Source organism: Dendropsophus ebraccatus, chromosome 12 (assembly GCF_027789765.1).
Source record: "Dendropsophus ebraccatus isolate aDenEbr1 chromosome 12, aDenEbr1.pat, whole genome shotgun sequence".
Lineage (NCBI taxonomy): Eukaryota > Metazoa > Chordata > Amphibia > Anura > Hylidae > Dendropsophus > Dendropsophus ebraccatus.
Window position 1 is genome coordinate 69,078,599 of NC_091465.1, and position 23,361 is coordinate 69,101,959.

The 23,361-nt window shown below is 41.8% G+C and overlaps 1 protein-coding gene across 1 annotated transcript in view; it reads left to right on the plus strand.

The window, feature by feature from the left end:
- The window catches only part of LOC138769011 (transient receptor potential cation channel subfamily M member 4-like), a 52,389-nt gene that overhangs the window by 333 nt on the left and 28,695 nt on the right, over nucleotides 1–23,361 (plus strand). Inside the window, exons 2-7 of the mRNA XM_069947163.1 lie at nucleotides 17,319–17,386; nucleotides 17,981–18,158; nucleotides 20,122–20,302; nucleotides 21,507–21,673; nucleotides 21,846–22,023; nucleotides 22,684–22,748. Of these exons, the coding sequence (XP_069803264.1) occupies nucleotides 17,319–17,386; nucleotides 17,981–18,158; nucleotides 20,122–20,302; nucleotides 21,507–21,673; nucleotides 21,846–22,023; nucleotides 22,684–22,748 (837 nt within the window). The remainder of the gene's footprint in view (nucleotides 1–17,318; nucleotides 17,387–17,980; nucleotides 18,159–20,121; nucleotides 20,303–21,506; nucleotides 21,674–21,845; nucleotides 22,024–22,683; nucleotides 22,749–23,361) is intronic.

Consider the following 23,361-nt stretch of genomic DNA (forward strand, 5'->3'; position numbering starts at 1 on the left):
ATATATATACTTACATTTTTTTTTTTTAGCTAACTTGTAACTCTTGCTGTATTGTGCCAGGAAATACATTCTCGCTGATGTAGATCATCAAAAGGAAAAAATGCCGGGGCTAGAATGTGGTTTTTATTATTCTCAAATTATGCTTTCTACTGAATGGGTCAGCTAAATCTAGTTTTTTTTCTAAGTTGATGATAACTGGCTTCTGTTTTCTCTGCGCCTGGGAAAGCTGGGTGACTAATAATTATATGGTAGCTATTAGAGGGGTTGTTACTAATAAGGTTAATTTGACTCCAAGTGATAAAGCAGGGGGTCATGTATATAGTATTGCTGTATACACAGGTTCTATAGGGAGTTCCTACAGGTGAACACAACAAGGCTTCAGGGGTTTCGTGTAACGTATCCTCCCCTCTCAACATTCCTCCTTAATACGGCATGTGATGGAGCATGCAGCAAGGTTTTCTCACAGATTCCTCCATATAAAATTAGAGACAGACAGAGGCACAGTAAGAAAGCTGTGGGAACAGTATTATGGAGTCATCATTTGGCTGTATACATAATCCATGATGCAGCGACTTTGTCGGCAATGTATTATGGGATAACAGATTTGCAGGCAACCGAAACATGTTGTGTGTAGGAGGCCTAAATGGAATAAGTTGGCATCTGTAATCAAACTCTTTATGCAAAATCATATATATATATATATATATATATATATATATATATATATACTGCCGGAATAAGATTTATGCCCTAGAGTGAATGACCGCCATTTTTCTGAGCCCGACCTGTATGTAGAAACTTTCCCCTGCCCCAATGACTGGACAGACCGGCTGGTTGTATAACGAAGCTTCACACAAGATGAATTGAAAATGATGCATCATGGGAGCCAAATAAAATATTACAAATAGTTTATATCATTGTTTATCCAGCATGAATTGTTATGGAGCTTTAACTCTACATTACTATTTCCAGTCTGTTGCACAGGGTGGTGACAACTTATGAATGCAAGAACTCACAAGAATGTATGCTATTTAGCTGGGAATGAGAGTAGCATGCATGGGAAACTGTAATTTTGCACTTTTTAGTGCAAAAAAATTTGTGAAATTGCAGCCACAGTTGAATCACTGTTCACATATGCTAATCACATTTACAAGTAGGACCGAGAATTTGGCTCATCCAGAGCTTCCTAGTACATCAAAGCTTGTCTAGTACTAAAAAAATAACACTATAGTAGAATGCGTGAGAGAGTGGAAAATGGAGTGAGCTACATACCATTTGGGTGTGACAAAGCAGAGCAACCAGCTTTATAAACATAGTAATTCATAACAGGCCTCAGATTGGTGGCTCCCACTTCCTGTCCTGCCTCCTTGCCTAGTGCACCAGAGAACAGTGTGCCTTCTCTGGTGGGTATTGCAGGATCCAGCCTATATGTTGGGGATTGGTTGGGTAAATTATTAAGACTCTTTTTATTACCAACCCTTACAGCTCCGATAATGTTAGGTTATTTCCACAATGTGTAACTATCCCATGGCCTATAAATGTACATCCAGTGTTATTTGTTCCTGCAGCAGAAGGTCAGTCCTACTCCTACATGACCGGGGCTGAATATATTATGTCTGCCGCACAGGATGCAATCAGACAGACTCATCATCTCTGGATCTTTGTAGTTCTCTCCTCTTTTTTAACTTCCACTCTCTACCTTATACATTGCGGCCAACGGCGGCTGCTATTTTTGGCATTGCATGTAGCAGTAGTGAACAGGACTTTGTGCAATTGTTCCTTATTGTATGAAATGCAGCTTGTGTTTATTTTGACTTTCCCTTTGATCAACTTTTATTGCTACATAATTCGGAACACGGCGAGTATTTATATTATCGTTACTTATATTATCATAACAGGCTTGTTGTCGCTAAACTGAACAAATGTTTTAAGTCTAAAGAGGGAACGGACAGAAGACCCATTCTAAAAAAAAAAATCACTTCCCTGGTAAATTGCCTGTTGTTATAGTCTTTGCCAGTCTATGTTTATATGTTTTTCTTTTTTACTCTTGATATATCCCTTCAAGTAATCTCTGTGTTATGCCTCAGCATATTTTATGGTGCCTCTAAATGTAGGGGTATGTGCACACTGAGGAATTCTCGAGGAATTCTAGAGGAAAGTTTTCTGCGAAATTCCTCGCGTATTCAGCTCTGGCAGAATAGGAGCAGAAATTGAGCAGAATTCGAGCAGAATGCAAGCGAAATTCAAGCAGAATGCATATCACAGAATTGCGTATTAAAAAATTATCTTTTATTTCTACTATTCCAAAAATGGCACACAAAGATATAGCAATAAGGGTCATTAGTTATTGTCTACAAATAAGGACCTACTCCTAATCAGCCAATAGGTCCTACAGAAACAGCCTGATCTGTCTCAATCTCGTCTCAACGCTCTCCGCCGCGGAATCCCGCTGTGCTCAGTGTGCTCCTTTGAGTGAATGAGAGGGCGAGCTTCATTAGTTCTTTGAGCGGAGAGGAAGCAGACGAACGCGCGCTCTCCCATTCGCTCAAAGCAGCTCACTGAGTGCGGAATTGCGCCGTGTTTACTCAGTGTGAACTGGCCCTTAGGGAGCATTCACACAGTGTATGATAAAGGGAAGAAGTGCTAAGGACCCGAATCATCAAACTCCTGACATCATGTATCATTATGATGCTGGGAGCTCTGTAAAGGTTAAATATTCACTCTACTGTACTGATACAGCTCCCGGCCTCATAATGATACATGGTGCCGGGAGTTCTGTGATTCTGGTCCGTAGCACATCTTCATGCACAGACTGTAATCACGGAATGTGTATGTTGTATGTGCACTAAATATGCCAACAAGGCCTTACCATGAATCAATCTAGTGTTGCGTGTTGCAGGTGATGTTTGGCCGCCAAGCTTGTATAGGTAATCCAAATGATTCTTTAAAGCTTCTGCCCCATAAAACACTGAGTTAATTTAAAAGGGGTATTCCACTCAACCATAACTTTCATATGTGCACATGGTGAGACTAACAATTCATTCCATACCTGTTATTATGTATTCAGTCTTCTTCCCCCATTTCTGAGCTGCTGCTTTCTGGTGAAGACACAAAAAACCTGTGTGAGCTTTTCTATCGGTCTTCCCCACCTCCCCCTCCCTTCTGAGAAAGCTGATGTAAACAAGTCCCTATCTGCAACTTTGTAATGTCGGAGGGATAATCACAGTAAGTTCATCAGCAACTTGACCTCAGATTAACCCTCCCAGATTTACAGAGAAGCTACAAAGTTGCAGACAAAGCCTGGCAGTGACTTTACATCAGACATTTCAGGGGGGAGGAGGAGATGGTAAGTAAAGCTCACACACACAGATGGGCCCCGTTCACACTGAGCAAGAACAGCGGGATTCCGCCGCGGAATCACACTGTCCTCAGTGTCCTGCTTTGAGTGAATAAGAGGGTGCGCGCTGCTCTGCTGCTGCCGCTCTCCGCTCAAGGGAATGACGTGTCACTTCTTTGAGCGCAGAGTGGCGGCAGCGGAGGAGCGCACGCCCTCTCATTCACTCAAAGCAGGACACTGAGGACGGTGGGATTCCGCGGCAGAGAGCTCCGCCGTGGAATTCCACCGTTCTTGCTCAGTGTGAATGGGACCTTACAAGTGTTTGTGTTTTTAGCAGAGAGCAGCAGCTGAGAACTGGGGAAAGACGACTGAATAGTTAACAAGTATGGAAGGAATTGTTAGTCTCACTATGGGCAGCAACATATCAAAAGTTAGATCTAAAGAAAAGTTGGATCTAAAGAAAATGCTAGTGGTCAGCCTTTAAACAGCATTTTACTTAAGGATGCCTTCATACGTACCGTATCGCTGCGTATTTATCGCTGTGTATTTATCGCTGCGTTTTTGGTGCAATTTTTACATGCGAGTTTTGATTTTCACATGATTTTCATGTGAAAATCAAAACTCGCATGTAAAAATCGCACCAAAAACGCAGCGATAAAAACGCAGCGATACGGTACGTGTGAAGCTACCCTAAAGCTAAAAACAGTGGAAGGCTATGTTCACATATAGTATTTCCGTCAGTCTTGTGGTCAGTCTCTTTTCAACCCAAACCAGGAGTGGGTTAAAAACACAGAAACTGGGCAAATCTTTCCACTATGATTTTGCCCTGTCAGTCCCACTCGTGATTTTGGTTGATTAAAGACTGACCAAAAGACTTATGGAATTACTATGGGGGAGATTTATCAAATATGGTGTAAAGTGAAACTGGCGCAGTTGCCCCTAGCAACCAATCAGATTCCATCTTTCATTTTCCAAAGAGTCTGTGAGGAATGAAAAGTGGACTCTGGTTGCTAGGGGCAACTGAGCCAGTTTCACTTTACACTATGTTTAATAAATCTCCCCCTTTATGTGTGTACTGGTTTGTAGCTTATAAGGTCTACGGTTTGGTTCAAATTACCATGATATTATTTCTGCTCCCTGCATGTATAGATCCCATACTATGCAACATACCATTTAATCTGATATGAGGCATTTCATTTAACATGTTGGCTACCCTGCTGTCAGGTACTTAGAATTTGGTTTCATTCAGAAGCGTACACCTGCATAAATAATAGCCTGGAAATGATCATAGTTCCTTTATCTGAATGTAGTGTATGGAGCATTATGTCTTTATAAACAGGATACCTTACCTAAGTCAACAAATGCATGTGTCCTGCTCCTGGATAGATCAGGTAACCGTAAATTTAAAGAGATAACTGTTATGACTAAAGTAAAAAAATAATAAAACAGTAATAGTAAATCAGTAAATTGTCTTCTCTTGGCCTCCTTGGATAATAACCATTTATAGTTGCCATTACATCCTAATATTTTGCCCCATATAGTCGCGTTAAAAGTACATGTTGGAGAAACAGATTGAATGTAGTCACCAGAAGACTACACTAAATACCTTTTTGAACCATGCTGTGGTCCCACATTGCAGTATACTTGCCTACAGTCCGTATAATAGATCTACCAATAAGTGAAACCTTCTTTAGTACCTAAGTACCTCTGTATAAACCTGTGTGTCCTAATATTGGTGGGGATCCAACAGCCAAGACCCTTACCAGTGTATAGAACTAATAGTAATATAATTATATATTAATCAAGTTCAATCTACAGGAACCCTACTGTGTTGATCCAGAGGAAAGTAAAACCCCTTATGAGGAAGATGTCAATTGCTCCATCACAGGGAGAAAAATTCCTTCCCGACTCCAATGGCGATCAGAATAATCCCTGGATCAACGTCCTATTACATGAAATCTAATGCCCATAACTTGTAATATTATATTTTTCAAGAAAAGCATCCAGGCCTCCCTTGAGCTTATTTAATGAATCAGCCATGACAACATCAGGTGGCAGAGAGTTCCACAGTCTTACCGCTCGTACAGTAAAGAATCTGCGTAGATGCTGATGGTGAAATCTTCTTTCCTCTAGACAAAGAGGATGCCCCCTTGTCATGGTTACAGGCCTAGGAGTAAGGAGATCACTACAAAGATCTCTGTACTGTCCATTCATATATTTATACATTGTAATCAGATCGCTCCTAAGATGTCTTTTTTCTAAACTAAATAACCCAACGTTTAATTATCTGTCTTGACACTGTAACCCACCCATTCCCTCAATGACCTTTGTTGCCCTCCTCTGCACCCGCTCCAGTTCAGCTATGTCCTTCTTATATACCGGTGCCCAAAACTGTACACAGTATTCTATATGTGGTCTGACCAGTGATTTATAAAGAGGCAAAACCATGTTCTCATCTTTAGCATCTATACCTCTTTTGATGCATCCCATTATTTTATTAGCCTTGGCAGCTGCTGCCTGGCACTGATCACTAAAGTTGAGTTTACTCTCCACCAATACCCCAGGTCCTTTTCAGAAGCGGGTTTATCCAGTGTTTTATTATTTAGCACATAACTGTACTTATTATTTCTACGGCCCAAGTGCATAATCTTACATTTATCCACATTAAACTTTATTTGCAATTTATCTGCCCAAGCCTCCAGCTTCTCCAAATCCCTCAGTAATATTATATTATCTTTTTCTGTGGTGACTACTTTACCCAGTTTAGTGTCATCTGCAAAAATGGAAATTCTATTCTGTAGCCCTCTACAAGGTGGGCTACCGGGTTCAACTCTCATTTATAGACTTACATAATGCCCATTGAGTTCAGTGTTCAGGCCACACGTGCAAACATGGGCATAGATAAAGTCTTTAGCAGCTCAACAGGCCTAAATGTTAAGGTGGAGCTCAGGTGCAAGGACGTTGCATTGTATGGAAGAAAAGCACAATGGTATGTGTCTGCTGATTAACTCCACTATATGGGTTTTCTCTATTGTTAAAGGTGATATATGACACTACTATCTATCCTTTACTTGCAGTTCAAGTAAAGGCAGCTATGCTATTGTTTGCATTACTACACCTCCGTTTCTAATTAACAGGGTGGGGCAGGAGCACATTCATTCTTGTCTCTGAATTCTCTCTGAATTCTAGGTATACCCTGGGGTGTACAGTCTTTTTCCATTAAATGGGTTATCCAAAGATTAGAAGGTATTACCTAATCACGGAATAGGCGATAACTAGTTGATCTGTGGGAGTTTTACCTCTAGGACAGCAGAGTGAATGGAGCAGCAGTGCACATGCTCAACCACCACTCCTTGAGCTCGGCCCTCTGTGAAACCTCCATAGAGAGTGAATGTAGTGGAGGCCGAGCATGCATACTGTTGCTCCATTCACCCGGAGTATAAAACCACCATTCTCCCGGACATAGGATTTAGACCCCCACTAGGACCCTAAGCTAGGATAATCAATAACTTGTAATATTGGGATAACACCACTCAAACCCAGTTCTGAGACCCATTTGTTCTCACCCTAGGTGGGGGTCATAGAAACCATTATGTATCACTGAAAAATGCAGCTACTGATTACAATTGTTTGCTTTAACGTCATAGTAATAAGAACGCATCAAGTATCTGTTTAGGTGCCGGTATCATCTATCCGTTGTTTTATAACCAATATGTGTTACGTTGTGCATTTTTGGATTACAGCCTCAAGGAAAATTAGACTATCTGCCATTATTATCATAGCCTCGCACATCTGGGATGTAAATGAATCCATGCTATTATTGGAATCAGTTATTTCAGTCACCTATTTCAATTAGCATTGGACATTCTTAAAATTAGAGGCTGGTGACGGTGTTGGTGTGGCCCTGATCTCTAAGACTGATATATTGATCAAAGTCACGTTCGTGATGTCATGATGTTCAGTATATCCCACAGATACAAGTGGTTGTGAAACTATAATTCTTCACTGGGTTTCATGTGAGGTTGAGATCCCAGTCATGCTTCAGGCATATATTTACTACTTAGGCCAAAGCAAAAGAGAACATGGTGGCACCTAGACTTCCTGTAGCACCATGGTACTCCATGTGCACCCATAAAGTGCTCCAGATGTCCCCCTTTTATAACATAGCCCTAATACGCAAAGCAATTATCAGCTGTATTTGGCCAATTAACGGGCATTATGGCCAAACGACGAACGACAATGATAGCAACAATCTGCTGCTGTCGCTCCTATGGACGCCCCCCCCCCCCCCCCCCCCCCCGAACATACTCGCTTGCTGTCAGTGCTGTAATAGGAACGAGTAGCAGCCCTCGCTGTCAGGTCAGAGCTCGCTTGCTCTCAGAGATCACCCCATGTAATATTGGCTTTAGTGTATTAATAATAACTTACAGCAATGTATAATGTAGATACAGGTTTTGATGTGCTACTAGGGTTTGGGTATAGGTCTACTAGTTTAAAATGGTTATGTAAAGCAAAATAATTATGGTAGTTTTGCCTTTGGCATAGGCTGCGAGTGACTAGCAGCAAATACGACGCATCTAGAAGCATGGGTTTGGTAGGCTCTTAGCATCCATTGAAATAAGTGGAAATTGGTACAATTTTAACATGAGTTGTAACTTGTAGGTCCTCAGCTCCAATGCTACATCTGTAGCAGGGCCCCTCAGCTACACTATGCCATATATAAGACCAGAGAATTCAGGGTCCTCATGGGTACTAGGGCCCAGTGCAGCCCCCATCTCTGCACCCCTCTCCTCCCTCTTTTTATTATATTACTATCTGGATTACTTCAGGCAAACAGGTGAATACCTATGACGCACCCATTAACATATAACATGCTGGTATCTGTGTAATAGCCGGGGGGCACAGATTCACCTCAGATTGGATTTAGATTGTAACTTTGTAGGCAGGGTGCTTCGAGCTTAGAGATCATGAAGATTTCTGATCACAAACATATGTGGGGCCTGTAAGTGCCTAGAATGAGAATACCGTTTATTCTTGTTCTTGTGTTTTCTAATTCCAAGATTCCTTCAAATCCTCATCATGGTAACAATCCGTGAGAAATTGAGAAGCATGGACAGAAAAGAATCTACTAGGGAGAGGAATCACTGTTATTTCTGTACAGTATCAGTCGGCAAGACCCCTGTGTACATGTATAGTATGTCCGCCTTAACATACTAGATTTCCCCTGAAAGGAAATGGCCACTTCCCTCCGATATGGAAAAAGTTGAGGAAGCAAAAAGATATAGAAATCCAAGGAGAACAAAAGGCATCACTATAGAAATGATAGTCTATTCCAAATAACATGACAACTCATTTCAAGACTGTTTTATGTTTTTCATCAACCCCAGACAGAAGAGACCATTTGTCCCTGGCTCCTTCCTCCGGCTTTATAATACACAGGACGTCTACATCTCATATATTAACATCCAGCATGAAGGAAGAGAGCAGTACAATTCTGCTTTATGTTTACAGTCTCCCCAGCACAATGGACTCTTCCAGTTTAGAAGCAGACAGACTCACGGAGCTGTCAAGATAGCGATCCACCGATCCAACTCCGTCTCATCTCCGGACCGGAGCTTTATTGCTAAATACTCCAGGATAATCTCTTTATTTCAGGTTGAACTGTATATGAACTTTTTCATGTTGTTTGTAAGACGAAATGAGGCTCCACTTGTGACTTGTGACTTTCCTGTTTAGAGCATCAGGTTGCTGTCCATGCTGGACTGAGTGGGGTTAAAGGGGTATGCCACCCAAACATAACCTTTAATATCTTGCTGCTCATGGTGAGACCATCAATTCCTTCTATACTTGGTATTTTCTATTCAGTCTCCTTTTAGCGCCTCCTTTCTGCTGAAGACACAAAAATCTGTGTGTGAGCCTTTCTCTCCATTTCCCCCTTCTACCCCTTCCTTTTGAGATGGCTGATGTAAACAAGTCCCTAACTGGCTGTATCTGTAACATTGTGGGATGGTTAAGAACAGTGAGATCATCAGCAACTTGACCTCAGAATAACCCTCCCAGCATTACAAAGAAGCAACAATGTTGCAGATACAGCCTGCTATGGACGTGTTTATATCAGCTGTCTCAGAAGGGAGAGGGGAGGAGGGGGGAGACTGAGAGAAAAGCTCACACAGATTTTTGTGTCTTTAGCAGAAAGCAGCAGCTCTTAGCTGGGGGAAGGAGACTGAATAGATAATAAGTATGGAAGGAGGTATAAATAAATATCTTAGTCTCATCATAGGCAGCAACATATCAAAAGTTATGTTTGAGTGAAATACCCCTTTAAGCTGTGTGATCTGGAGGGAATGTGATCTGGTAGTGTGAGTAGTGGCTAGAATGGACACTTGTGAGCCCTCCTCCAGAGAAAGCAAGGAAGTTAGTTGCGACATCCTGTGATACAGGACGACATGGTAGTGTGGCTGTGCAATGACTGTCTACATGGCCTCTAAGACCTCCAGTGGGAACATCATACTAAGAAAGTGTGAAGAGTGAATTATCTGTGTTCTAGTAAAGTTCGATCTCTGCCTCCTACAACATCTTGTTCTCATTCCTCTTTGACACTTGCGGTGGTGATGGTTCCACTCGAGCCTACAAACTGATCACAGAGGAGCTCTGGATCTTAAACCATGGTGACCAGCTGATTGCCTTGGTGGTCCCCTCTAAAGAAGAGTCTGTCCAGCTGAAATAATCCATTTAATGTATATTGCTATAACAATATAAGTCATAGTCCATTGTCCAGCAACTACAACCTTTGCTTGAGTTGAAAACTTTGGCCAAAACTTTCAAAACTTGTTTTCATTAGAGGAGTGTTCCATAATGACCTGGATTACAATTGCTCGCCCAGGTAATAATATGAGTCTCATCTATTGCTTCAGGCCCCGTCCAATGTTTTATTGCTGTGATAAGGTGAAATAATCAATATGACACGGCGTTCCACCGCCGCTCCGATCGCCACCCCCGCCGCCCCGATCACCACCGCTCAGATTATCTGCCAAAGATTTAAAGCCAAAACCAGAAACAGACAATAAACAGAGCTCAGGTCATGAAGGAAAGCATGAGATTTCTCCTCTTTTAAAATCCATTTCTGGCTTTGGCTTCAAATCTTTGGCAGATAATCTGTCAGATAACTTTTCTGTGTAAATGAACCCTAATACACCAGCATTCACCGTTCTCCTGGGTGTCGCTACAATCATCACATTTGTTGTTAGACACAACCCGACCACTATCCCATAATACATCAGATTATTGTCCAGTGCCAGGTGTAAAGAAGACATTTCTGTGAATGCAAATCACCAGATACTGCTGCTGCTAAGAATGTCAGGTGATTTTAGCTCTGAAGTCTACAGACTTGTAAATGCAGCACTAATTTATATTAAATTTGGCTTATATAACAGTCCGGCAGAAAGGGATTAATTTTTATAATATAGATCGGTATATATGTAAAATAGAGCTGAATAGTGATATACAGCAGGTTTGGCAGAACATGGTTGTAACTTGCTACAGCAGTATAAGCGCTTAATACTTTTGTGGGTTAGGGTCGGAGATTTTGTAGTTTTAAAAGTCTTTACATTTAGTTGGAAGCTGACAGTGAGTCGTAGGAAACATGCTTCAACCTGTGCTTCAACCTATACACATTCCTTCTCCTCCCTATATTTTGGATCCCTCTGTCCCATTATTCCCATAGGTTGTGGGCACAAGACGAACGGTATGTTACATGTTATGGTATGTTATATATTATCTATGTTAGGAAACTGGCTCAGTTGCCCCCAGCAACCAATCAGATTCCACCTTTCATTTTCCAAAGAGTCTGTGAGGAATGAAAAGTGGAATCTGATTGGTTGCTAGGGGCAACTGAGCCAGTTTCACTTTACACCATGTTTTATAAATCTCCCCTTATGTGTATATAAAATCTAAACTGTATATAAGCAAAAGAGTCAAATATATTTTTTTATTAATTAGATAAAATTAGTATGTATACCATATTAAATATTATATAGAAAAACCATGGTCACACTTAGGAACACCTCCCACATCCCCAAAGAAATTGGCTATATAGTTGTGGCCTGATCAAAACCACAGAATGCAAAGTACAAAGGCTGACTTATTTTTACTCAGCCATTTTTTTTTTAAATGTCACCGTCGTTCTAAAAAACTTTTGACATGTTGTAGAGACATGTCTACAGTTTTGATCGACCCGGGCCTGAGCGTTCAGACCCATACCGATCAGGAGAATGAGCGGGGCGAAGACAGCTGCAGCACTTCCACTCTCCGCTCTGAGTTAGAAAAAACAGTCAGACTTACTAAGGCTTGGTTCACACACAATATATTTCAGGCTGTATTTGGTCCTCATGTCAGGTCCTCATAGCAACCAAAACCAGGAGTGGATTAAAAACACAGAAAGGCTCTGTTCACACAATGTTGAAATTGAGTGGATGGCCGCCATATAACAGTAAATAACTGCCATTATTTCAATATAACAGCCGTTGTTTTAAGATAACAGCAAATATTTGCCATTAAATGACGGCCATCCAATCAATTTTAACATTGTGTGAACAGAGCCTTTCTGTGTTTTCAATCCACTCTTGGTTTTGGTTGCTATGAGGACCAAATACTGCCTGAAATATACGTAGTGTGAACTTTCACGGAACACAGACGTGGAATGCCTGTAACGGACCCTCCCCTGCCCTGGGAGCCGGGGAACTGCACAGATATGCGCTGCGCTGTAATGACAGCGCTGTGTGGCTGATTCACTACAGCGTGGCGCATATCTGTACAGTTTCCCCGCTCCCAGTATCTTATCACAGATGCTGCCCGGGCAGGGGAGGGTCCGTTACAGGCATTCCACATCCGCATTCCGTGAGGAACACGGAACATATGAATGCAACCTTAGGCTATGTTCACATGTCGTAAGAGACCAGCCATTCTGTGACCCAGCCAGGTCACAGAATGGCCGGTCTCTGGAAAAATAATCCCGGCCGGTACTGTAGTACCAGCGGGATGATCTTTGCAGCCGCGCCTGTGCACGCCCGCATCAGAACTCCCCACAGCACACTATGGAGCGAGCGGCCAGAGCCACTCGCTCCATAGTGTGCACTGACAGGGTTTTCTGCTGCCGCTATTTACTGAATTCACTGACTATTCCCTATTCACTGACCGCTATTCCTGTCAGTTGTTTGCGGCACCACTAGGGATCCCAGCCGGAGTGTATACTATGGGGGACATTTATTAAGTCTGGCGTTTTTTTACTGTGTATCTTTTTGCGGAACGGATGGTGAATCGTGCGGACTACATGTCCCCCTATGTGTATATGCTCCGGCCGGGATCCCATAAATGGCAATGCAACGTATATTTTTGTAATAGTCATGGCCGTTGTACAACAGATGTGATTTTACGAAAATACACATTGTGTGAACATGGCCTTATAATTGAGCTGAAAGGAGCCTGACTCATTTTTCTCTTCCAGCTCATTCTCCTGATCAGGATGGGACTGAACACTTAGACCTGGACCAATCACAACTTTTGACATGTCTCTATGACAAGTAAAACGTTTTTAAAATGACAGGTACACATTAACCTTGATAACATTTAATAAGCTCAAGGAATGACAGCAGGACGGGTCAGCACCAAGGATAATGTGGAATAGTGGAAGTAATGGTGGAATAAAAAGAAATAGACCATCTCCCAAAAGTAGCCAACATGATAAATGGAGGAGAAAAATACTTCACAGATAGCAAGAGAAACAGAGTTTTTCATTCAGATTTTTAAGGTCCTCTTACTAGAGATGAGCGAGTAGTGAAATATTCGACTTTTGAGAATTCAAATCGAGTAGGCACTGATATTCGACTATTCAAACGAATACTCGATCCCATTATAGTCTATGGGAAAAAAATTCTCGGCACTTGAAAATCCAAATTCGACCACTTGGACGCCACCAAGTCCCTCATGAAACCTCCCTAAACGATGCCAACACCTCCGGAATGACACTGGGACATCAGGGGTAGCATGCCTGGGTGCACCCAACACCCCAAAATCGCAGTATAATGCCACTGTCCGCAGTTGCGAATGAAAAATATTTGCGAACGCTTTACGAACGTTTACGGCAATGTTCACACATTTCCTTCGTATTTCTTGTGCAGCGTTACATACATGATTCCAATGTGCATCCGTAGAGAGTCATGTGATTCGTGCGTATCACGCATTACGCTGTACAAACGCTAGGCCGCAGCAGAGCAGAGATTGCTACACTGGGTATCACGTGCCTTTTACTGAGCAACTGGCACACTGGGTATCACGTGCCTTTTACTAGGTAACTGGCACACTGGGTATCACGTGCCTTTTACTGGGTAACTGGCACACTGGGTATCACGTGCCTTTTACTGGGCAACTGGCACACTGGGTATCATGTGCCTTTTACTTGGTAACTGGCACACTAGTGGGTATCACGTGCCTTTTACTGGGTAACTGGCACACTAGGTATCACGTGCCTTTAACTGGGTAACTAGCACAATAGGTATAACGTTAACGTGCCCTTAGTGGGCTAAACCAGGGACACTATAAGTCAATTATACACACAGGGTACTGGAATGAATACACCTGCTGATGCTGCAATCTATTTCTTAGCACTGAGAAGTGCTTTGGATGCAGAGATGACTTTTTCGCTGGATCTTAGCCCTGAAAAGGACTTTTGGGTTCAGTAGTAAGCCTGCCTAGCCAAAACGCTATTAAAACCTATCTCTCCCTGACTAGGTTGAAATCGCATCTGCGGTCGAGAGGCGGGAGGCTTGTATTTAATATTCGAGGTCATGTGGTTCAGCTATCCAATGAGGGTAGACGCCGTTTTCGCGCTGCGTGCCTACTCCCAGGGTCCTTCACGACCTCCCTGCATGGTGATTGGATTAAAAAAAGCGCCAAGTGCGATGGGAGGGCTTTCGAATGTTTGCCGCATATTCGACACACTACTCGATTGTATTCGAATCTTTCGAATATCGCAATATACGATCGAATACCTACTCGATCGAATCGTATTCGCTCATCTCTACCTCTCACATGTGCCGATCTTCGCCTGTCCGTGGTCGCAACGATCACCTATCAGCGATATCTGTGCTTGTGTGCAGTGCAATTAATTGGGTGGCTGGGCCACATAAATGATCCCTGCATTGTTTGTGCAGCCGTTTATATGTATTGCTATAGGCTATATGCCTCCTGTTTACAGAGAGAGATGTGCAGCTGATGCAGTTGGCGATGAGGACACATTTTTACGTGATCGCTGTCATTTTTACACGGGCTAATTATATGAACGCTTGTTACTGATAATTGGCCTTTAGGGGTCATAATCTGGAAGATAATCCACTTGGTCTCAAACTGCAGAAGTCTTTTACTAACATCACTGACGCATACACCAAGGTTGACAAGATCAATACCGCTAATTCTCAGGCCTTTCATCACAACTGGGGATTAGCGAATTTACAGTGCTAGCTAAGCAAGGTGCCTTAATAAGTTCAGCAGTCAGTTTGTGTTGCTTCGAACTCTGACCCTCACGTTCGTCCCCTGGATTGAAAAAGATATCTGCGGCAGGGACTGAATAGTGACTAACAAGTCACCTAACTTCTTAGATTTCTTAGTGGTCACCTTTGGGGTACTATAAGTAAAGCAGCCAAAGTATAGGCCAATAGGTACCCAAAATCTCTTTTATACCTGTTAAGACAAATGCTTAATGCCTGGTTGAATTGGTCTGATAATGTAGCATGGATTATATGCGGAGGCTGAAACAATAAATAGACGGGTGTACTGTGTACATGACAAAAATTGGTTAATGACGATTTTAAGATCAAAGAAAAGTTACTGTCAGTTGTTTTAGCGTTTTGCTCTATATACCCGGGCATGTTTTTTGGCTGCCAGTGTTTTGTCTCCAGGGTGAATAAGACATTGCTTTCGAAGGATAAGTGCGGTTACGTGTGTCAGGATAAGAATTAGTCAGTTCCCTCTGAGGATTCGCCAGGTATCCGCAGATCAGTGACTAAGCCAAGCCGACAAACCAGTCCTACAAGCATTTTCTGAGAACGATGTGAAAAAATCCTGGATGTCTTATTCTCGCCCTCTCTATTAGCTGCCAGGAGACAGCGAAATTGCCACTTACAGGTGTCTGGGTACAATTGTCTATTTCATCATGGGCATTCCCATAGTTATGAATACTGTGACTCACAACTGGTGTGGATTTACTACTATGTAGCCACACCATAAACTTATATAAGTTGTATATTGTGTAGTTTGAGCGCCCATACCAGTGGACATCGATTTCTCCGCAGTGGGACAGGCAGGATGGGGTAAGTATTAGGGGCTCTATGAGTTCTGCCCCTGGTGCCAGGATGACACGTTCCATTTAAATAGAGACTGTCAATGGGATTGAGGGAGAGAGTCGAGTTAATCACCTAACTACATTACCACAAGAATTGCTGCTAGTCCAGTACGACTAGTTTTTCAATGCTTTTAATCTTATGTTCTTCACAGAATCGTAGGCAGATCCATATCTAAGTGTAACCTGCAGGATGAGTTCAGCAATCTTCCCCTTGTATAATAATCTATATGTTAAAATTAGAATGTTACGTAAATCCAGACGATAACTGCAATACCGACTGCTGCACTGTAGTTTTTCGACAGAATTTCACAGACATGAGGGTACTACTATGTATACAGTGAACACGATCAGAGCATGTGAATGCTTATTACTACATGAAGTGAGCCATTAGTGAGATAAGCATCTGACGGGTTTAGAAGAAAGACCACAGCCCGTCACATAGTTGTACTCTACAATATTTAAAGAAGTATAGCTAACATAGAATGGGGATGACTAAGCAGGATGTGTGTATTTTCTAATAGATATTTACAAAGAATGCTGTTTTTCACAGTAAAAAATGAACTGTTTATGCAAAGGGTGAGGCCAGTGAATGGCAATTGTAGGACCCGTCACGCCTCTTCATCAAACCAGTGACTCATCATGGTGGACACATAGGGCTGCAACCTTTGGTTCCAGATAAGGTGGCCATTTCTGCCAACCTTGCACTTTACTAGTTTTATTATTTTGTTGATCTGCCAACGTTTTCTGAATGTAATCATTATGTCAAATAAAAAAGGTTAAATCAATATTGAACAAGTTATCAAACCTATATTTAGATATATATACCATGAATGTGGGAATGGGCCCTGTTAACGTGGTTGTGTGTCCTACTGTACAAGAGGCTGAACAAACGCCATCTCCTCTTTGGGACTTGGAAAATTCCTCTCGAAGCTAAGCGCAGGCGTTATCCCCAGTTCACCAGAGTTGGACATTAGTACCAGGACAACGGTAGAGCCCAAAAATTGTAAAAAATGCAACGCGTTTCGGCTCACAAGTCAAATTTGATGCTTGAGAAAGTCTCTATTTAACTAGTAAGCCGGAATGTGTTACATTTTTTAGATTACATTTTTTAATGATTACTGGTATCTCCTATTTTCCTGGTACTTGTGTCCGAGACTGGTAAATTGGGGATAATGCCTGCGATTACCCTCGGGAAGGACTTTCTATGTCGGCTGGTCCTTGCTGACTTTTGCCATCATCTATCTACTCTGGTTGATTTTTACCTGAGCCCTCCCGTGAGCATCAGTGTTTTTGTAATAAAAAGCCTTCTATAGTGTTGTGCCTATACGATTGCACATATCCAAGGGGCGAGTGTACGCACACACCAATTCTAAAAGGAGCCTAACAGCATTATTGTGATATTCTACACCAGAAGGCGCCTTCCATTTGTTCTTCTTTCCAACTCTCTGTTATATGACACCAGACCTGGAATCTCCCTGTATTCATTGGTCTACATGGTGAATGTGCCTCTCATGCAGAATGGCGTGCAATATATCCATGATATCACTAAACTGACAATATCTTATTTCTATTGTTCTTTATCTACAGAGCTGGGTCCCAAAATTATTTAAAAAGAAAACATGCACCACATATATAGAGGACACCAGACCTGGCCGGTACGTTTCTTGTTATGCGTTTGCAATACTCTTATACATGCCAAAATATGTGCTTAAAAACTCACTGTGAACATTGCCTAACATCTGCACTATCCTTAGTTAGCAAAACAGATGAGAATGTCTTCAGCTGATCACACGCAGCGTTTGTTCTGCAGTCTTACAGAAAAGCTTTGGTGGTGGCTCTACATGTCCAACAGTTCATCCAAATCAAAGGTACAGAAAAGAAGTTGTGGCACTCACCTGTGGTGAGTGCCCCAACTTTTTTTCTGCACCTTTGATCTATATTGATAAGACTGCCATAATTCATAGGGTTGTGGCTATAGGAAGGTGCAGTTGCACCTCAGCCCTGGTTCTTGAGGACTCCTCTGCCACATAGGATGACACTAGCATTATGAATAGCACATATATAGGTGCGGTCCTGTTACATATTTTGCCTTCAGGTCCAGGATCTTCATATTCACCTATAATTATGTAGAAACCAAATTCAGACCTTTACAGTTTCATTAATCTCAAAGTCTCACAAATATTTTGTACCCATGGTAACAAATGTCAGTATTTCATGAATGTCACTTCTATATATATTCCTTAATACAGACAGGGCCAGTACTGTCAGTGTGGACAGCTGAAGCAAAATCATGTGTCTGTGGCCATGGAGGACAACTTTGGAGCAGCCATTGTGAGTACGTGGAACTCGGCAGAGCACACCACCGAAGAGCCCACAGATGCCTATGGGGATATTGAGTTTGTTGGAGCTGGGAAGAAGCATAGCAAGGTAAGATATTGGTATTGATCTTGTGATTTAATCAGCAATAGCTTCCTATTATCATATGAGTACTGGTAATTAAAGGGAGTGTCTTTATCATGGCCTGTGTCTAGTAGTGCAGCTAGGTCTAGGCAGGTATTTAAAGTGACTCTGTACCCATAATATGCCCCCCCAAACCGCTTGTTGCATCGAAGTGCTGCTTTTAATCCAAGATCTGTCCTGGGGTCCGTTCGGCAGGTGATGCAGTTATTGTCCTAAAAAACAACTTTTAAACTTGCAGCCCTGTGTCAAATTGGCGTGGCCTAGAGTGTCTGTGCCCTAGGCCTCTAATGCCTCTCCATCCCTCCTCCCAGCCCTCTTCAGTATTAGGAATGCCCCAGACAGGTGATGATTGGAAGAAATACTGCCTGGGGCATTCCTTATGATGAAGAGGTCAGGAAGGAGAGACAGAGAGGCGTCGCAGGCCTAGTGCACAGACTCTCTAGGCCACGCTAGTTTGACACAAGGCTGCAAATTTAAAAGTTGTGTTGTAGAACAATTACTGCATCACCTGCAAAACAGAGTCCGGGGCAGATCTTGGCTTAAAAATCAGCTATCCGACGGTACAGGGGGAGGGGCGCAGATTGTGGGTACAGAGTCGCTTTACGCCATTCCTCAGTCTCTATATAACGCTTACTGTAGTACATTTACCCACACTTATTCTTGGAACCCCTAGATCACTAGAATGGGAGTCTTGAGACCCCCCTTTTCATGGCATGGAGAGGAAATATATATATATAATTTTTTTTTACGGGATAGCCCCTCTTAGGGAAATAAGAGTGCTTTTGAGTTTAGAGCATGAAGGAGACATCTGAAGCTTTGGGACTCCAAAAAAAATTAAAGAATAAAGGAAACCAATCACCCTCCTGAGAGCGAGTGACTTGGCCCTGATACCTTACCGCTTCCAGGCAATTTCAAAATCTTCATCTTTAATTGTCCGAACTGGCGCCTGGTAACTAGGCATGGGGTCAGAGCTGCAGCGGCATGTAGTCACACTGCTTCTGCTTGACTAGCAGCCTGAGTTCTGGCCTTAGCATCAAGTTCCCACTGCTCAGGCTGACAATCAAGCATGAGTGGCTAGAAGGAGGGTGGAGGCATGGACCATTAAAGATCGAGATTTTGAAAATGCTCAACAATCTCAAGGGACACCTGTAAAGCATCGAAAAGATCCATAGCTGGGGAGTTGGCACAGATGCTGGATCCCAAGGCTTAAGTACTCTGTCTTGGCCTTCTTCTAGTGCACAGGTAGAGGGCCTGAGTTTGACAGCCCTGTTCTAGTGGCTTCAGGATGTCTAGGATGATTTTGGTTTAGGGTTTATTACAATTTGGTCATCTCTGAAATGTAATGTCTTTCGCATTTGTGGCAGTGGTGTAACTTCCCTGTCTACCATGATCAGCTATTTTTAGTTTGGTCACAAGTTGTATATTGTGCATTCATTGGAAAAGCTCACGTCAGCCATTCAAAACAGGTCGCTGTTCAGGCCCCACGTCTCACAACGTTGTTCCTCAGTATAATTGTGGGTTTTGTAAAATAACACCATGCAAATACCTCTGGCTTGAGTATACATTACTCGGACATTTCAACAAACACCATTTCAGCCTTCACTTCTGTAGTCTATAAATGTCACCTGGATATCATATTGATGCCTTCCCTCATTGCAGCTGCCACGCATGGATAAAACTATGGGCACACCCATTGGCATGGTGACTGCATATGGCAGCTGCAATGTGTGTTTCCAAGCACCAATATTTTTCCTGCACAGAATAAATTAAAAAAGAAAAAACAAAACAAACAAAGTAATAAAACAAAGTCCAAAATACATGGGTGTCACTCATTTTGGATATATTTCTATAACAAAATTTTGTTATAGACAACATATTTTCTCATATACTAACCAGCATTTTATACATTTGTTTTATCTTATTTATACAGTTTATTCGCCTATCAAATGAGACTGATCCCTCTATTGTGTACAACCTTATAACCCATAACTGGAAGATCCCACCACCAAACTTAGTGGTGTCGGTCGTTGGAGGAGATGGAGACTTTAAAATGAAAACATGGCTGAAGGACATCCTGAGGAAGGGACTGGTCAAGGCAGCGCAAAGCACAGGTCAGAGGTCAATAGGGTACAATTATTATATGGTATGTCAATCAACCATGTGAGGCTGGATCGGAGCATCCATAAGAGAAAGAGTATGGGGCCTTTTTGGTGCTGGACAACACCTCCACTCCCCTAACCATCTGAGAAAAGAGACATTAATACTTATTTGCTTTTCGTTCCCTTCATTTTCCTTCTATAGTCCATAACTTAAGGCAATAGGCCAATCGACCTATAGTGGCTGCATACTGTATGGTATTTATGTATGTCCTTAAAGAGGTTTCCATCATAAACGGAAAATCTACAATTCTGCCAGGGCTGCAGAGGACATAACAGTTGGGTATACTTATCTGTCCTGCTGTGTCAATGTGAGGGTTGAAATGTGCCACCCATTATTGACTGTAAAATATACAGTATATTTGGGACTCCATGGGGATAAGTATTGAGATGCCAACATATTACACCTTCAGAAGCTTTTAGGACATTCATTCTAAAGCCGTATGCATTATTATGGAGTTGACCCCACACACACACCACCACCTTCCTTTGCAGGTATAACAGCTTCCGCTCTGCTTGTAAGATTTTTTACAAGATTTTGGAGGTGTCTGGGAATTCATCCTAAAGAGCATTTGTGAGGTTTGACACAAATGCTGGATAAGATGACCTGGCTCAAAATCTACATTTTAATTCAACTGATGTGGTTGAAGTCAGGGTTCTGTGCAGATCAGGCAAGTTCTCCATTATGGACCTTGCTTTGTGCACTGGGGCACGCTAATGCCAGAACAGAAAAAAAACAAACCCAAACTATTTCCTCATACTTGGCAATATACAGTTGTCCAAAATCGCCTTTCAAAATGTCTGAAATATTAGGATTTCCCCTCGTTGGAACCAAGGGCCCTAAGCCAACTCTTGAATAACATTCTTCTTTGTTTTTAAGTATTTTTTATGTCCTTGTTATGTTGCACCCAGAAGTAGCATTGTTTTGTTGTTAACCACTTTTGTTTCACCAGCGACCAGCCTAAGCTTATGCAATGTTTGTCCCCAGCCCGGCCTCCTGGCAAGGTGTTCTTGACCTTGCTAATTGTGCTGTATTTTATTTGTTTGAACTTGATATGGTCTTGCTTTGTTTTACTGCATTGTCTTTGTTTTGCTATTATTATACAACCTTGTTAAAATCAATAAAAAAAAAAAAAATTACGCCATGTTATATTGATAGGTGCCTGGATAATGACTGGTGGAATACAAGTAGGCATTGGAAAATATGTTGGTGAAGCTGTCAGAGACCATGCCACTGCAAGCTCCAATTCTAGGACCAAAGTGGTGGCAATGGGCATTGCACCCTGGGGAATTGTAAACAACCGCCAAAGTCTGGTGAACCCTAAGGTGAGATTTCTTGGTCGAGAGCCAAGACCTAGTGTGAATTGCTAGAGGGTCTAAAAATTGTTGAGGCAGTAACTTAACATAACACCTATCTGATGAGACTCCTTATATCTGGCAACAAATACAAATATCTCATGAAGATCAGTCAATGACTCATTGACCTTGTTTTACACAGGGATCTTCTCCTGCAAAGTACTACATGGAAAATGTGGATGGACCAACATATTCTTTGGACAACAATTATTCAGTCTTCCTTTTAGCAGACGATGGAACCAATGAACAAATGGGAGGAGAAACCAGTTTTAGATTCAGGCTTGAGGAGCATATATCCCGACAGAAAACCGGAGTTGGAGGTGAGAGGACTTTATTGAAGGCCACATCTCATAGAGCTTAGTGGAATGGAGCTAGCAAGAGATATATATTCATCTGTCCCCTATTTCATTCTCATAAAGAGAATTTCCCCCTAAAAAGTGTAGGTGCTTGATTTGTCCTTCATTGTTCTATTCAGTAGTTTCACAAGAGATCTTAGTTACCACCAGTTTTGACACCAGTAAAGATCAAAAATGGAGTATCACCAATTCAGTTTGGAAATGTTGGGCTTCCTGGTAGAGGATGTTATAGTGACCATATTAGTTTTCACTCAACTTCTCCATGAAACTAAGAAATACAGAATATGGAAGAGGACAAATGAAGGACTTATTTTCTTGAAATTTTTGGAAATGCTCTTTGAAAAGTATTTTCCATCCCTAAAATGACAGCTTATTACATAGCCACATAATAAGTGATACATACCCAATGGGTGGCAGTTTTAGTAATCAGACCCTCACAGTTCAGAAACTTATTACCTAGTCTCGATGTAGAAGATAAGTTATCATTTTGAGAATGGGAGTCTTGAGGGTAAATGTGTGAATGGAGTTTTTAGTATGTTGATTATGTGCATTGCCCCTCCCCATTCTTTAATCCTAATTTGCATGCATTTTAATACTTTGCAACCATATTATGTTATCAATCAGGCAAAGGAAGCATTGAAATTCCTGTTCTGTGCATGGTAATTGCTGGGGAATCCAAAATGTTAGAGGTAAGAACCTCATAGGTGTAGATCACGTTTCTATAAATCAATAGTATGAGCAACGATAAGAGACTTTACAGTGTACTTTATTAGAGAAAAATTACTTTTCTCCACTTATCAACAGAAACTTGATGAAATAGCGGTCAAGAGAATTATTTTAACTTGTCTACTACCTTATTGTCTTAGGCCATGTTCCCAGTACAGGAATGAGCTGTCATTTAACGGCAAAATCAGCCGTCTATTGATAATGATGGCCGCAAATAATGATCATAAACATTACTTGAGACCATCATTATCAATAGATGGGGGTCATTTAAATGCTGTAGTAGTAACATAGCCTTAAACAGAATTTCTCCATAGCATAAAAATACCCCCAACCTCCCCTTTAGATGCTTGATGTGTCTTTCACTCAGTTCATTCCTGCTATATAATATCATCTATGCTGCTGCTGAGAGACAGCTTGGACCTGATCTCCTCTGTCTGTGCCGTTTATGGGATACATCATAGCAATTAGTCTCTATCCTATCTAGCTGCAAAAGAGAACAATTAGGAGGCTGCAGAGAAATGCAGGATAAGTTATACAATAAACAGAAATACTGCTGTTCTTCATATACAAACTTAT